Source organism: Ailuropoda melanoleuca, chromosome 2 (assembly GCF_002007445.2).
Source record: "Ailuropoda melanoleuca isolate Jingjing chromosome 2, ASM200744v2, whole genome shotgun sequence".
Taxonomy (NCBI): domain Eukaryota; kingdom Metazoa; phylum Chordata; class Mammalia; order Carnivora; family Ursidae; genus Ailuropoda; species Ailuropoda melanoleuca.
In genome coordinates, this window is record NC_048219.1 from 88,192,114 (window position 1) to 88,207,156 (window position 15,043).

Below are 15,043 nucleotides of genomic sequence, written 5' to 3' on the forward strand. Positions count from 1 at the left end.
TGTCGGCTACTTTCTAGCAGTTACCTTTATCTACCATATTTATCCTTTGACCCAAAACACGCCTGCAGTGATTACTCTGCGACTATTTTGCTTAAACTTTTTTTATTTGAAAAATGTATTTAAAAGTCCAACACATTTTTAATATAAATTATGACTCTCAAACCCATTCCCATCACTCTTAAATATTGTTCAAGTGATGGGAGCATACACGTTAGAAAAGATAGCTAAAGGCAAGAGAATACCAAAGACGAATGTGTCCAAAGAAGAGGCATTAGGGTTAAGGCAGAAGATCGGGGTGACCAGAGAGTCCACAAGTCCCCTATCCTGTGAACCCCACAGACTGAATATAAGCCTCAGGCTATTAAGCTACTTTAGGACGACAAGATGAGCTACTTTCAGAACTAGCTAGATTGAACAGAGTAAATTGGGAATGTATGATCAATCTTAGACCCTGAAAAGTGGCAGGAAATACACTGCAATTGGAACACAACTAGAACCTGTCACTGTAGGTGAGGCAAACTGGATGGATGGTGGACTCAGCAGAGGGGATCCTGGTTCCCACCTTCCTGACCCCCTCACCATCAAACAGGATGCTGCTTGTTGCTGAGCTAATGAGAGACCCCCATCCTTTCAGTCTCAGAGCAGGCAGGCAGCTCACCAGTCCTGTTGCGCCTTCCTAACCACCCTGCAAGGAAGGGGCCAGAAGAAAAAACACCTGAGAAAACAAACTGCCTAAAGACCCTGCTCCTGCATTATTTTCCCACCTAGCACAGACTCTTCAGCCAGGTGGGGAGTGGGACCTGGTCTTCAGACAAAACTCCCTGAGTCTTATTTGTGTCTGATTCTAGGACTAGGGCACAGAAACAGAGCTTCAAGTTTGCAGAGGATAAACCTGGGTGTCTGTGCCTCTATTGTTTTTCTGCTTCCCTTCCCCAATCTCGCCATACCCTGTTCATGCCTCCACACTGCAGGAACCGCTCCTCCAAACAGGAATGGAGAAGCACAGTCCGCATCCAACAGAGACACGAACCCAGGCAAGCATAAGCAACACACTGAGTATAGGACTCTTTTAGACATTATGTGCAGCCCTTTCGAGCCTACTTTGCAAGAGGGCCAGATTAATCAAAGGCTCAGGCTTAGGATGAATAACGGGATGGGAGTACGGTGGGAAAAACATGTTAGAGGAAAATACCTTGACTCCAGAGCAGTGGCTCTCATCTAGGGGTGATTTTGCCTCCTAGGAGACATTTGGCAATATCTGGGGGCATATTTGGTTGTCATAACTAGGGTGGGCCAGATACACTACTGAACATCCTATAATGCACAGGCCAGTCCCCCATTACAGAGGTTTATCCAACCCAAATGTCAGAAGTGCCTCAGTTCAGAATCCTTCTCTAGAGGTGTCCCTGCTCCCATGCGGGGAGGATCTTAAGATCCCTAAATTCACAGATGACTGTTTTCAACCTACCACCCCTCTCATCCTCAATGGTTAAGAAGTCCACTCGGAGACATACCTCCTAGTTTTGCAGCATTCTGAGTTTCTCTCCAGATCCCTCTTCCTCCTCACCTGGGCCAGCAGGGAGATTGGCAGAGGGCAGGCCAGGTCCCCAAGACTTAAATAGGATACCGTCAAGTTAAGACCCACTTCTTACCTTAGTTTTTATTCAGTGGGAAACAATAAGGTTCCTAATAGGGATGGGGCTAAAGGTAGAGGTAGTAGAAGGAGGGGGGTAATTAAGAGAACTCATCTTAAATTAAATTTTTAATTAATTAAAAAAGAAAGAAAGAAAGATGCTGGGGGACTCACAATGCTGCAGAAACAGGGTTAGAGGCCTACTAGAGAAAGAGCTGGTAGTGGCAGAGAGACATCAAGGGACTGTGAGCTTATGGTCTGAGATGTAAAGAGATAGAGTACTAAGCAGTGGTCACCCTCCTACCCCCCGCTTGACGTCTGTTTCAGTTCATTCCAGGAGGAAAAAGGAGAAGGGCAGGGAGGTAAGGAGCTTCTCAGCAAAGCCGGCTTCAGCTTTGGTAATCTCACCCACCTACCCCATTTAAGGAGTTCCAGGTTAAGAGTTTAAAAACAGATGGCACCTAGACCGTCATTCAGGAGAAGGGAACACCTTCCAGGTTCCCAGAAAACTCCTATCTCAGATCTGAGAGCGTCCAGGGCTTCAGCTGAGCTCCTCTGGCCAACCAGTAGTCACTTGGTCAGTCCTGCTGCCTTGAGCCCATCTCCAGGAGGGGCTAGAGCCAGAGGGAAGAGAGGGAGTCCAGCCCCCAAGCCTTCTGAGGCACTAATAGGCAGAGAGGGAAAAGAGGGGCCCTGGGGTCACTGGTTCGAGGAGGGGGCAGCATCTCTTCTGGGCTGGACACGGAGCGGAGGCTTCAAACAGCAGAACCTGATTAAAAAAGAAATTAAGGAAGATAAGCCTCACGGAAAACTGAGGCGTCAGGGAGAAGGCACCACCTAGCACAGACTCTCGACTATTTCCAGGGTGCTCTTTTCTCAATTTCTATCTGTCTGCACTTCCTTTTCTCTCATTGCCTTTCTGGATACGAAATTCTTTTTTTTTTTTTTTTTAATACTTAACCTTTATTGAAATCTTAATTTTTTCACACAGCTACAAGCATTCTTTTTTTTTTTTTTTTTAAGATTTTATTTATTTGAGACAGAGCACAAGGAAGGGCAGAGGGAGAAGCAGACTCCCCACTGGGCAGGGAGCCTGACATGGGGCTCAATCCCAGGACCCTAGGATCATGACCTAAGCCAAAGGCAGACGCTTAACCCACTGAGCCACCCAGGTGCCCCTGGATCCGAAATTCTTGACTCCTCCATTCTAATTCGTTCTTCCTCCCCCCCACCCCGCCCCCATTCTTGCAGAGGATCAGTGTTCCGAGGCAGGCCATCAGGATGTGTTGACGGGGGCTCGAGGTACTGGACGGGTTTCCCTAATCACTCACCATTTCTGTTGGAGCTACAATCCCCTGGAATTGCTCCATGGCCTGTCTCGGTTTCCCTTGGATCTCATCTGCTCCTGAACAGCACCTGTCTGTGAAAAAGCACATGTGAGACCCCCGTCCTAAGTCTGGATATCGCACGGTAAGCCATCGCCCCCTCTGCCCCTCCATGGAAGAGGCTGACCCCATCTCCCTGGCAATAAAGCCAACCTGAAAAGGTTAAAGCCAACAGCCATGCTTCCAAGGGAAGTCTCGATGGCTGCCTTCATACTGACTCTCGTGAGGGTGAGATAAAGTGGGTCTTTGACTAATAAGACTCTCTCACAAAGGACTCTCATAGTTATCTGAGTTTCACAATTGGTGAAAAGCCTCCTTCACGATCTCCAGGCCCATTTCCCTTATTCTGAGAGCAGAAAAGAGTGTTCGACATTATTTAGGACAGGGGTGCTCAGCCTTTTTCCAGCCTCCACACACCCAGCCACGGTATGACTTACTATGGCACTGGAATAGCAGTTCTTAATTAACAGACGGGTTCTGGTTGTTGGAAAAAGCCCTCCAAAGAACTCGAGTCGTATATACCCCCCATCCCGATGAAGAACAATCTGCTAATTGTAAAAACGAGGGAGCCTAGGCCAGAGACCTGAAATGCTGGGTCTCGGGTTTATGCAGCTGGTGACCAGGACTAGAATCCTAGCTTCTTACTTCCCCATCGAGTGTTTACCATGTCCCCAGCTTACGCTTCGAAAAAGGGGAAAGGTTCTAGGCCACGATCCCATATCAATCTCTCCCCATTCTCTTGTTACCATGGCAAGTCCATCTCCAGCCCCCATCTCCCCAGAGCCAATGTGAGTCAGGTGGACAAAATTCATTGGTTCCCCAATCATGGTCCGGTCAATTCGTCTCCTCTTCTTCTTCTGTTTAGAGAAGACAGGGGAGTTAGGTCTGAAGCTCCCTCCTCCACACACAGTGGAAGAAGGGAAGGGAACAGAGTCTTGGAAACCACTAGGGGAAGAGCTAAGGACCCAATGGGCAAGGGTATGTAACATTACACCAGGGAAATCACTAGGGTCTGGAAGGCAAGTCTGGAACAACATAGACACAGAAAGGACACAGGGAGGGTGGTGAGGGCAGGGGCCTGCAGGGTGAATACTAGACAAAGGACATATCCAAGTCACCTCTGGCTGATGAGGAAACAATGAGAAAAAGTGACAGGTATTAAGCTCCACCTACAAGCCATACCCAGCTCAGAATGGACAGAAACAGGAAGTGACAGCTAGGACTATTCACTTCTCCCATCACCCAATTCCCCTGGATTCCATGTACACACCTGCCTGGCCAGAGAGACTATCCTGACGGAGAAGGAAGCAAGCAGCGTGCTTCCTAGGCACCAGATCATAGGTGCTGTGTCTGCCTCACAGGCCACGGTAACTTGTGTGCGGGGGTGGGGGCTGGGGGTGGGGACTCACCGGCTGGGGTTTCTCTACCACGCAGCAACCCAGTTTGTGCCAGAATTCACTCATGTTCCCTGATGGTTCCAGTTTCACTCCTCCACCTGAGGCCCCAGAGGGCTCTTGCTCTGGCCTCTTGACTGCCCGCTCCTCGGTCCCCTCAGGTGTAACGACAACCTGGGTCTACTCGGCTGGACGGGTCTAGAGACAGCAGAGTCCAGGGTACCCTTGGCTGGGCAGGGAGGGTCAGTGCCTCAGACCCTGAGGGGCTAGCAGGGCCAGGGCAGGGTGAGCAGGCGGGCACACGGTTATGTCTTCTTCAGACGCAGAACCCTGGATGAGCAGGAAGTACAGAGAGAAGAAAGTTAGTGACAAATCCCATGTCTACCATTGCCCCCTCCTTGAGAAGCCTCCTGATGAGCCCGGATCTTCTCATTCTCCCTTAAAGGCCCGAGTCCTGCACCCAACACTAACTCCTCCAAACACAAGGACCTCACAGTCTGACTCCCAGAGAAAGATCTGGAAAAGATCCAGAAGGGCACCAACAGGTAGAGGAGCAGTAGCTGCTGGAGCCAAGGGAGAGGCAAGGGATAGAAGTATTTAGGGTGAGGATGGGAGGAGCCGAAGGACAGTGGCAGAAATGAGCAAAACAGTTTGGGGGTGCTATAAGCCCCACCTCCCTTCTCCCTGGGTTTAGGGCAGAAGGGGAGGGGCAGTTAAGTGTCTATGAAGAGGAAATGGTGGTTTTTCGTTCTCACAAACAGGGCCTCCACCCTTTTTCCTTACCTTACCCTGAATATCTAGATTTTCTTTAAGACTGAGATCTTGACTGCCCAGGTTGTCGGTGACTAACCACAGCAGGTTGGACCTCAAGACAGAATTTTCTACAGTGAGGAATTTCTTCCCTCTCTTCCCTGCCCGTGTTCCTCCTCATTTCCCTCAGCTGAGATCCAACCTCTCCCAGAAGCCATTTAACAGTTCCTTTATTACTTGACCTTGAGATCCTTCCTCAAGGCTGTCTGCAGTCTGTTTAACTGTGTCCCGTGTGTGCACGCCGGTGTGCCCGCTCCCCTGACATGGCTGCAGCTGTGCACGTGTGTCTCGTACAGATCACCGGCACACAGGCTGTCGGTACGGGTACCAGGTGTCATCTCTTCCACGAGGAATCTTCTCCAGCCTCCCCACCCTCTTCACATACATGTCCTGTCGTGCAGCTCTGCTCTGCCTCACACCCCGTAAGGCCCAGGCCTCCCCACCTGCCGCCTCCCCTCATGCTGGGACCTGTTCTCTCCTCCCTCCTCACCACTTTCATTCCCAAGCTTCACCAGCCAACCAGACACAAGGAACTCTGCAGTAGCATTAGTGTCCAAGGAAGAACTTCCTCCCCTTTTCCTCACTGCCAGCCAGGGTAGGGCCCATCTGGGTTTCCTCTGCGCTCACTGCACTTCCCCAGTTGCCCTCAGAGACTCCGAACAGGGTTGTTTCATGAATATTACACTCTAGCCAGAGTAGGAATCTCCTTCCCTTCCAGGCCTGGAACCCTGATGCTCTGGCACCCTAGACTGATCTAAGAACTGAGAGGATTTTTTTTTTTTTTTTAATAGCTCTGGGATGAGATCACAGGCACACTGAGATAGAGCTTGAAGGGGAGAGGAGGACCCAGGAGCAGGAGCCTGGGCTTTCGCTTACTTCCCTTCCCACCACTGGAGGGGAGGAGTAATGAGACAGGGCGGAAGTCAGAACACAGCTGTTCAGCGAGGGTAGCTGTGGTCAGTGGGGAAGTCAGTCAGTCACAGGGTTTGTCGCAATGGCGGTGGTGGCGGCTGGCAAGGGTTGCAGGCGGGGGAATGAAGAAAACAATGAAGAATCAGAGGAAACCCCCAACACCACCAGACAGACTGTACAGAGCATGGACTCTCCCCCAACACCCCTTCTGAACAAAGCTGAGTGGACAGAAGTGGAGGGTGGGAGGGAAGAGGAGAGAAGAGGGAGGGAAAGGGGCAGTGGAGGGAACAAGGACGTTTCTGTTCCCTTTCCAGGGACCTGGCCAGAGCGGGGCGGAGGGAAAGCGTATGTGGGACTTGGCACGAAAGGGCCAATGACGATGAGAAGTGACCAGGAAATTCCATTCCCTGAGACACAGAACATAAGGGTCTCTGAAACTTGGCAGCGGGGTCAGAGTGCGGAGAAGGCTGGGCAGGGTGAATGTGGTGGTGGTAGGGGGACAGGGCCAAAAAAGGAAGTAAGAGCAACCGGCTGCGCTCTCCTTTAAAGTACCTAAGAAGAGTGGGTTGAGGAAAAGTGAAGTCCTGAGCTGGTAAGCCCAGGAGGAAGAGGCACCCAAATTCACTGCCCACCGTTTTAGCCACCCACCCCCAGCGAGGGGAAGGGGCTGGGGAAACGGCAGGAGGAATGAGGATTAGGCTGTGTAAGGCCATATCCTGACAGACACGCAGCACTGAGAACTCGGCCAGAGTCCCAAATAGGAAGGGTGCAATATGGAGCTAGGAGACACCAAGGTCACGCTGGGGCTTAGGAGCTTCCCAGCTATGAGGAGTGAGCAGGAGGAGGGATGGGAGAAAGGTTCCAGAGAGGAAGGATGTACAGAGGTAGCTCCCGGGTCCTGTCCCAGCCTGAAACCGGTTTTCCCGGTCCCGCCGCCTTTAGCCCCAAGGCCTCCGACCCGCTGTCCAACAAGCCTTCACAAGAAGCAGCTGGAGAAAGAGAAAGAGAAACAGAATTGAGAGAATAGAGTGGGCAATTCTGGCTCCAAGCCCGGGGCTGCAGCTGGTTCCTTGTGGAGACCTCCAGACATGGAGGGCTGCTGAGGGGCACCGGCGAAGTAGGGGGACACGCACTTTTCAGTCAAGTGACAGGCATCTGCCCCAGCACCAACTGTGTCCTTCCCCCAGGAAAGGTCTTGGGGGGGGGGGGCTTACGAGGCAACAGGGCTAGGCCCTAAACTCCCTCCTCAGTGATTCAGTCCCATAGACTCCATCTCTGCCCACTCCCCAACTCTCCCCAGAAATCCTCTGCTCCTCCCAACGCTAAACTAGGCCTGGGATCTCGCTGTGGATCTTTCGGACTCTGCCACTGCCTTCCGTGGCTGCTTCGGGCTCACACTTAGCCCTCACGGACCCAGCTGTGCTTCGCTCTGTCCGGCACACGCCACCGCCGAGGTTAGTGAGTCTCCAGGAGAACTTCTCCCCGTCTTGCCTCCCCGCCCCCCACCCCGATACCCCAGTCCCTTCTACAGCGCACCACACGAGCGGTGGAGTGGACGGGCACCGCTACTCCGGGAGCGCACCCCTTCTCCCACCGACCCAGCATCTCGGCAGCCCCGGCCTCCCTCTCCCCCCACCCCCAGCATCCGGTGCGTCTCCGCCCGGCAGGGCAGGCGGGGCGCGCGGGCCGGGGCCCCACGCCGAGGTCTCACCTGCCGCGCTCCGGCATCGAGGCGTGCGGCTGAAGCGGGTGGGGGGCTCCGGCTCCGGGCCCGCCAGTGTGGGCTTCCCGGGCTGACTCCGCGGCGCGGCGGGGGAACCGAGGGCGGGCCGGCAGAGGTGGGGCTGGCCCAGGGCGGAAACGGCGGCGACGCGATTACGAAACCCGTCCGGCCCGGCGCTGGGCGCACTGCTCCCCCCTGGACTGGTGAGGCACTGCACCACGCGGGGCCGTGGGAGGGGGTCTGGCCGCCGCCGACCGCCGCAGTCCCCGCTGCGCGAACGGCAAACGTGGAGCCCGCGAGGGGCTCTCCTGAGCCGGCCCCAAGCTGCGCTGCCCGCAGTCCCCTTTGCGCGCCAGGCATTGCGGGGCAACGCTGATCGGAGCCCCCAGATGCCCCGGACCCAGCCAAGTTTAGAGATTCGCAGAAGCGCACCCCCCCACACACACACACAACCCCCAGTCCTCTCGTGCTCTGCGCAAAGTGGAATGGGGCTAGGTTTATTTACTCATTGTGAGGGTGCGGTGGCGAGTCGGAAAAGTAGGGATTGGAGGGAGGGGTGGAGGATTTTTCTGATTCTCAAAAATAAAACACCGTAACTTGAAATCCTTAAATTGGGGAATAAAGGGACACTCTAGTGTTATATAGAGCTAAGCTTTTTAATCCATAAGCCTAAAATTAGGGGACAATTAACTGCTCATTCATTGCATCCCAGTCAGAATGGGGGTGCTGCAAGAGCTCGGGAATAATTGTGCCGACCAATAAGCCTACGGAGATGCTTTAATCCTGTCTCCCTCCCTAAAGTGTTCTGGAACCTATCATTTGAATTAGCCGAGTCAGGCAAGGAGGGGGCGGGGAGTCCTTCCGCCCTTCTTAGGAGGGGCTGCATTGCAGGGGAAGACTGAGCAGATAGACTCAGCCACAGAAGAGGGAAAGGGAGTGAGAGGACAAAGCCGTCAAAGCCCCAACAGCTTTCTTTTTCTCCAGCCCAGAGCAGACGCCGGAGCCCCCGAGGTACTCCTTCCATCTTTGGAACACACTAGTAATCCACTGATAACAGGTAAACTAAATTGGGGGCGGGGGGGGGCAAGGGGCTGCAAAGATAGAAGAGCAGCTGCTTCTGGTTAGGTTGAAGACCCTAAATAAGGATAAGGTTGGGGGACAGCTCAAGAGGAGAGAAGGGGGCGCTATGGACAATGAGTAGTTTTTTGGTCCCCTTGTTATTTCTCTTTGCTAAGATCTCCAGCCATGCCTTCTAATCCACAGACATTAATTTCTAACAATTTACACATGTGGCTGTCATTTCTCAGCGTTTATCTCATTTCAAGTATCTATTTTCCTATAATTTGTCTTATGTATTTTATTATCTTCAGTCATTATCACTATCCTCTTTTTCAAACTATAATTTGTTTTGCCTGTTTTTTGATGAATGTCTAGTCTTCCTGTATTGCTCTAGCCTGTACTTCCCTATATTTATTTATTTTTTCTGTAGTGTTCCATTGATGTGTCTACCTTCACCCCAAACTGATTTGTCTCCATAGGAGGGAATTTGGGGGAAGGGATGAGATAATATTGAAAGTAATCCTGACCTCTCTTTTAACAGTTTCCCACTCCCTATCTCAAACCTTTGCTCCAAATTAAGAGGCAGCTTGAAGTAGGAAGGTGGGGTCCTCTGTGTTGGAGAATTGCCTGATCCCATATTGAAATCAGTACAGCCCACAAAAACTAGATGGTGGCGGATTCTGGAAAAGGAATGCTTATTTGCAGCTCAGTGGGAATAGATGGGGGAAGGACATGGCTAACAGGAAAATCCAAGACCAGAATGAAGCAAATATGAGATGCCAAAGAGCTTCCATCCCCTCCAACCACCATCCCTTGTCCTCCTCCCCATCCGCCCTAAGGTGGCAGCATGACACAGCAAGGCCCTGTTGGGCAGGCCTTGGATTCCCACAGAGGGTCTAGACAAAGGGTATTTGGGTGTGTCTGTGTGGCTCAGAGTGTGTCTTTTTATACTATATATTTGCTAATCGTGTATCTCTAAGAATAGATGGTGATATTTAGAAATTACCTTTGCCTAAAATAGCTGGATAATTTAAAATGAAGGACAGTTAGAAGTATTTATTGAGCTTATACTGTGATCCAAGCCCTTTAAGGAATGTAAAGAAAGATGAGGTATGGGTGGAGAACATTTGGGGAGGGGAAGAGAAAGCTTGCTGGAAAGGGACTTCTTGCAAAATTTGGAGATTTGGGAATTAAATCCGTACTATATTAAATACCAAAATTTCATTACTAATGAATGTAATGTAGATGGTATTTTAGTTTCAATTTTCTGTGTAGTCAGTGTCCTTGACTTGATTTTAAATGCCATACATGCTTGTATGAGTGTCTTTCTAGAATGCATTTGGTACGTGTCTCTGAGTCAATGGCATAGCCACATTTTACGCCTTGTGAGTTAATACTTCATAAAATTTCCTTTAGCATTTTTAATTGCGAGATACACTCTGCCAGACACTCAGGGAATATTTGGACAATTTTTATATATTCTCTGGTTTTAAGAAAAGGAATCAGCTTGTCAAAGAGCTTCTTCCGTGTCTCAGATTCTAGCTTGCTCTCTACTGCCTTTTGCATTTTCATCATTCAGATCAGAATCACAGGCACAATCAACACCTAATCCACTGACTATCTGTTCTTCAAGAACTAAAAAAATCCTTGCAAGTTTTGAGAATATTGGTATAGGATTATATAAAACTGTGGGCAACTGTCTATGTACAGCGCATCAAAAAAAGACCAGATTGGGAATGAGACCTGGATCCAGCTGGCTGAAGACTTCAGAAGTCACTAGATAATTAGATAACATGTTTTCTTTTCCTTCCTTCCTTCCTTCCTTCCTTCCTTCCTTCCTTCCTTCCTTCTCTTTTCTTTTCTCTTTCTCTTTCTTTCTAAATATACACTGTTATAGCACAGAATATATTTATTTTATTTATTCCTTTTTAAAGTAATCTCTACATCCAGCATGGGACTCATACTCATGACCCCAAGATCAAGAGTCGCACAGTTCACCGACTAAGCCAAACAGGCACCCCAAACATGTTTCCTAGTTTTAAAATCCTACGGTTTTTTTTTCCCCCTATGATTCTATTTTTTAAGGAATGTATTATGTGCCCAGCATTATACTCAGCTTGCTCTGGAGGGGACTGGTAAGGGAGGGGATATAAAAGAAGCCAGCAAGGTAGGCAAATAACTGGCAATATTGGGGCAGGGTTGGGGGGGGGGAGGAAAAAAAAAGAAAAGAAAAGACATCAGAAAAAAACAAGGGAAAAAAAAATCCCTGTGGTCAGTCAGTAGTCAGTAACACTGATGATTCCTGAGGTTTGCATCTTGGGATCTCTGTAGTCCTAGACCGAAGCCAGAGTTGGGAGGCTGAGAGGTACAACCATTTTTTGTAGCTCTCTTTCTGTACACGTCTCTGCAAATTACTGTGGAGATGATCAGAGCTGCATATCATAGGATGATGACCTCACCTTTCTAACATGCTCCCCCACCCTGTTCCAGTCCCCACATAACCCTCCTTTGAAGCAGCTTCTCTGCTGAGTAATGCTCAGTTCCCAGGGTTTATTTTGGAGCCTGAGCCTCGGAAGAGAAAGAGCAACTGACAACTGGCTTTTAGCATTAAAAACATCCTAGTCTGCCCACTCTCCAGTCCTAAAGCCCCTATGCTCACACATAACTGTGTTCTAGATTAAGGCTTTCTTTTTTGGCCTTACTTGAGATGGTTCACATTATCTAGGGTTATAGAATTTCTGTAGTGTAGTGGTTATCATGTTCACCTAACACATTTTATGGAGGCAGTTGGGAACCTATTTAAGGCCACTGTTTAGGAGCCTCCAGGCCTCATAGGGGCCAATGGAGTGTGCTGGGAGGAAGGCCTTTTAAAATGGGGGTTCTATTTTTGGAGGCAATGGAATGTTCTTTCTGCTTCTTTGAGAACATTTCAACTTACTACTTGGCTAGTAACCAGCAGCGTGCAGGAGGTATAACAGTCATATAACATCAGGTGTGGGTGGGATGAGCAGAAAAGGTGATAGGAGCACTCATTAAAGCATGGAAAAGTATCTAATTCTGTCAAGGGACTTTCTCCTTCCAATCTAAACTCTTACTCTCCTTACCTGGAATTTCCAGTCCATTTGCTCTCTAGCATTGGGATCAGAGAAAAAAGGTCTGGTTATAGCACAGGAAAATTCTTTTAGCACCTGGGTTTTGTTTTGAAGGAGAGGTAGGCTAGAGAGAAATATAGGCTGTTAAGGCTTATCTGTGGGCTAATAGATGGGGGGTGGCTAGGTATGGATTGTATTAAATAAAGAGTGAGAGAAAATTAATCAGCAGCCTCGAATGTCTTTTGTGTGCAAAGCCCAGCACTTGTGAGAAGGTATAAAGTAGACTGGTTTTTATCTTTAGGGAAACTGTTTCTTGAAGGAGAGAGATTATCTCTATGTAAGACACATAACAGTGATCTGTAGCCCCAAACTGATAATAGTCAGGTAAAACTCTACAGGGTGTTGGCGGAGATGCTGGAAGATACAGGGTAGAGGGAGCTGAATAAGTTTGAGGAAGACCTCCTTGAAAAGGTGAATTTATAGTAGGGTTTAGAAGGCTGGGAGGAAAATAGAAAGAAATGTCATGGAAGCCCTTTTTAGAGGTACATATTAAGCCAAAGTCAGGAAAAAGTCAAGGATTTACCAACATAGTAAGAGTTCAGGGGAAAAATTCCTCTAAAGACTTGAATTCTTCTAGGGACTCCTCCAGTAGTCTTGAAACTTGAGTAGTTATTTTACAATGGAGAGTAGAGAGGAACTTCCAGGTTGGTGAAAACACGTCGAGATGTGGGGAGAGCAGTGCACCTGGAGAGGGCATGGAAGCTCTGCACACTTTCCCTGTACCTGGCCTTGTGCATCTCTTCCATCTGCTCTTCCTAAGTTATCGTCTTTTATAATAAACTGGTGATCTAGTAAGTTTAAAAAAAAAAAGATGGAGAGTAGAGAAAAAAAGAGAGAAGAGAAAGTTAAGCAAGACAGGAATGAGCATAACTGGCAGAGAATGTGCTACTGCTAGGAAGGATGGGGCCGAATTCTAGAAAGCCTTGAAAACCAGACCCAAGCTTGACTTGAAGGAGTAGGCAGCAAATTAAGTCATTCCAAGATGGGGAGAAGTTAGGAAATGGTAGAAAATGGTAATAAAGGAAAGGGTCCCAAAGGTTGTCCTAGGGAATTCAGATCATGTAGAGAGGCAAATGGGGATGTGAATTTTTAAGTAAGGAAAGGCCATGGGCCATGAACTGGTTGCGGTAGTATGAAGACTAACAAGTGGTTTCTTTCTAGGAAGTTATGAGGGACCCTGTGAGTAGCCAGTACAGCTCCTTTCTTTTCTGGAGGATGCCCATTCCAGAACTGGATCTGTCAGAGCTGGAAGGCCTGGGTCTGTCAGATACATCCATCTACAAGATCAAAGACAGCAGCGCTGGCAAAATGACCGGGCAAGCAACGGGAGAACAGGAGAAAAACTCTGAAGGCGATGCCCTCCTGGAATACAGCACCTTCAACTTCTGGAGAGCTCCCATTGCTAGCATCCACTCCTTTGAATTGGACTTGCTTTAAGCCCAAGACTTCTCTCTCCCACCACCTTGCCCTCACTGTCTTCCCTTTCAGGCCCCTTCCTTTCCAACCCTTTTCTCCTATTAATCTTGCTCTCTCCCCTCTATTCTGTTGAGGTGGTGCTGATGAATCTGCCAGAGTTGTGCTGTGTTGTATGTATGTATGTATGTATGTATTTATTTATTTATTTATCTCTCTATCTTATCAGTTTCTCTCAAAAGCCCTTAAGCCACAAAGAAAAGGGTTCAAGCAATGTAGTATTGGATCGCAGGGATTCCTTCTCCCCCCTCCCTTCCTAATTCCAGAAAACAAGCCTGGTGGGGGCACCAGAGAGTGGTACAGTGGTACAAAATGGACGACCGATTTCTTTTACTTCATTTTAATCAGCTTTAGAGATTGCTCAAACCTAATTTCCTGTTCCAGATCAGTAAACACAAATCTTTCTTCCAGGGTTGATGAAAACCTTATAAGTTTTAATTGAGATTATCTGCTACAAGACAGTAGGATTTCTAAAAGGCTAATGTGATAAGTCTCTTGCTATTTGATCCTGCTCCTTGTAATACACTTTTTTCTCAGAGAAACTGGGGGTAGTTAAAAGTATAAAACAAGAGGAAATAATACATCATGGAAAGTTAAAATAGGGGAAAGCATCGAATCATTTCAGAAATAACGACATTCTCAGAAGGGTGTTCCTCCTTCAAGCCTACTCACTTTTTATCTTTGCTCCTAACTGAAAACTCCAGCTGAGGAAAATTACTCCAGTTTCAATTCTTATGATGCAATCTTACTGACTACTATGATAATTTGTAAGGTTGATTCCTTTCTAAAAGGCATAGGGTTTGGCCTTTATTGTTTTAGTCTTGCCCTGCATCTGCAATGTATAATACTGATCGGTGGGCCCCAGGCACAGTTCTTCAGCTACCTTGAGACCACGAAATAATCACATTATGACCCTACACCTTGTCCCCTCCATTCCTTTCAAAATTGTTGCTGCTGATTTGTGCTGCCATTTACTCATTTCTTTAATAAAGACATTCAATCCCAGGACTGGATTCTAGTTTTCTCTCTCTTCAAAGAGAAGCAGTATAGATATCTGAAATTAGCCTTGCTTTCCCATTCTGCGAAGAAGAAGGCTGCAATCAACCACTTTTCTACTTGCCCATTAGCTACCAACATACTGAGGTAGTAATTCTAGATGCCTCAGAAGGCACCTGTGGCACCAAATATGCTCTTCATTATCTCAGTCTAGGCACCTAAGAAAAACTAATTCACTCAAATATGTTATCTGCTTATTTACAACTCGTCTCATTAAAAACCAAACAAAACCCCAACTATCTGAACTTACAAGTAGAGGATGTAAACAGGAAGGAAACAAGATTTTGACTCTCAAAAAGGGAAGCCGTAAATATCAAAATGGATCGAACGTGGGCAATATGCCGTAAATACTAGGTCAGTAAATAAGGTAGATGCGAAAACCTTCTTAGGCTTTGAAAGGCCCACCATAAACGACAAAAGCCAAATAATAAAGAGTGGAGCTGTGA

General features: G+C 48.2%; 2 protein-coding genes across 7 annotated transcripts; one reads left to right on the forward strand and one right to left on the reverse strand.

Annotated features, from left to right (window-relative positions):
- Positions 1–85: 85 nt before the first annotated feature.
- CDC42SE1 (CDC42 small effector 1) lies at positions 86–8,243 on the reverse strand. 3 transcript variants are annotated; one of them, XM_034654248.1, is made up of 5 exons: positions 7,846–7,983; positions 4,428–4,742; positions 3,765–3,875; positions 2,965–3,053; positions 86–2,402 (listed from the first exon to the last, which is right to left on the reverse strand). In XM_034654248.1, the coding sequence occupies exons 2-4, from the start codon at positions 4,479–4,481 to the stop codon at positions 2,979–2,981; spliced, it is 240 nt and encodes a 79-aa protein (XP_034510139.1). In that variant the 5' UTR covers positions 4,482–4,742; positions 7,846–7,983; the 3' UTR covers positions 86–2,402; positions 2,965–2,978. The 3 variants fall into 3 exon arrangements, with proteins under 3 accessions (XP_034510139.1, XP_034510140.1, XP_034510138.1); XM_034654249.1 differs by lacking the exon at positions 7,846–7,983 and adding an exon at positions 7,015–7,126; XM_034654247.1 differs by lacking the exons at positions 86–2,402; positions 2,965–3,053; positions 3,765–3,875 and having other exon boundaries at positions 4,551–4,742; positions 7,846–8,243.
- MLLT11 (MLLT11 transcription factor 7 cofactor) lies at positions 7,450–14,549 on the forward strand. Of its 4 annotated transcripts, none has more exons than XM_034654250.1 (3): positions 7,450–7,588; positions 8,842–8,914; positions 13,230–14,549. In XM_034654250.1, exon 3 carries the CDS (start codon positions 13,236–13,238, stop codon positions 13,503–13,505), a length of 270 nt encoding a protein of 89 aa, XP_034510141.1. In that variant the 5' UTR covers positions 7,450–7,588; positions 8,842–8,914; positions 13,230–13,235; the 3' UTR covers positions 13,506–14,549. The 4 variants fall into 4 exon arrangements, with proteins under 4 accessions (XP_034510141.1, XP_034510143.1, XP_019655324.1 ...); XM_034654252.1 differs by having other exon boundaries at positions 13,234–14,549; XM_019799765.2 differs by lacking the exon at positions 7,450–7,588 and adding an exon at positions 7,922–8,060.
- The last annotated feature ends 494 nt before the right edge of the window (positions 14,550–15,043 follow it).

Excerpts from the sequence above, each read along its gene's own strand:
- CDC42SE1 (XM_034654247.1), bottom strand. The coding sequence starts at position 8,217 with ATGCCTGGCGCGCAAAGGGGACTGCGGGCAGCGCAGCTTGGGGCCGGC. Across the intron at positions 4,743-7,845 it reads TCGATGCCGGAGCGCGGCAG|GGTTCTGCGTCTGAAGAAGA; the intron begins GTGAGACCTCGG and ends CTGCTCATCCAG.
- MLLT11 (XM_034654250.1), top strand. The coding sequence starts at position 13,236 with ATGAGGGACCCTGTGAGTAGCCAGTACAGCTCCTTTCTTTTCTGGAGG.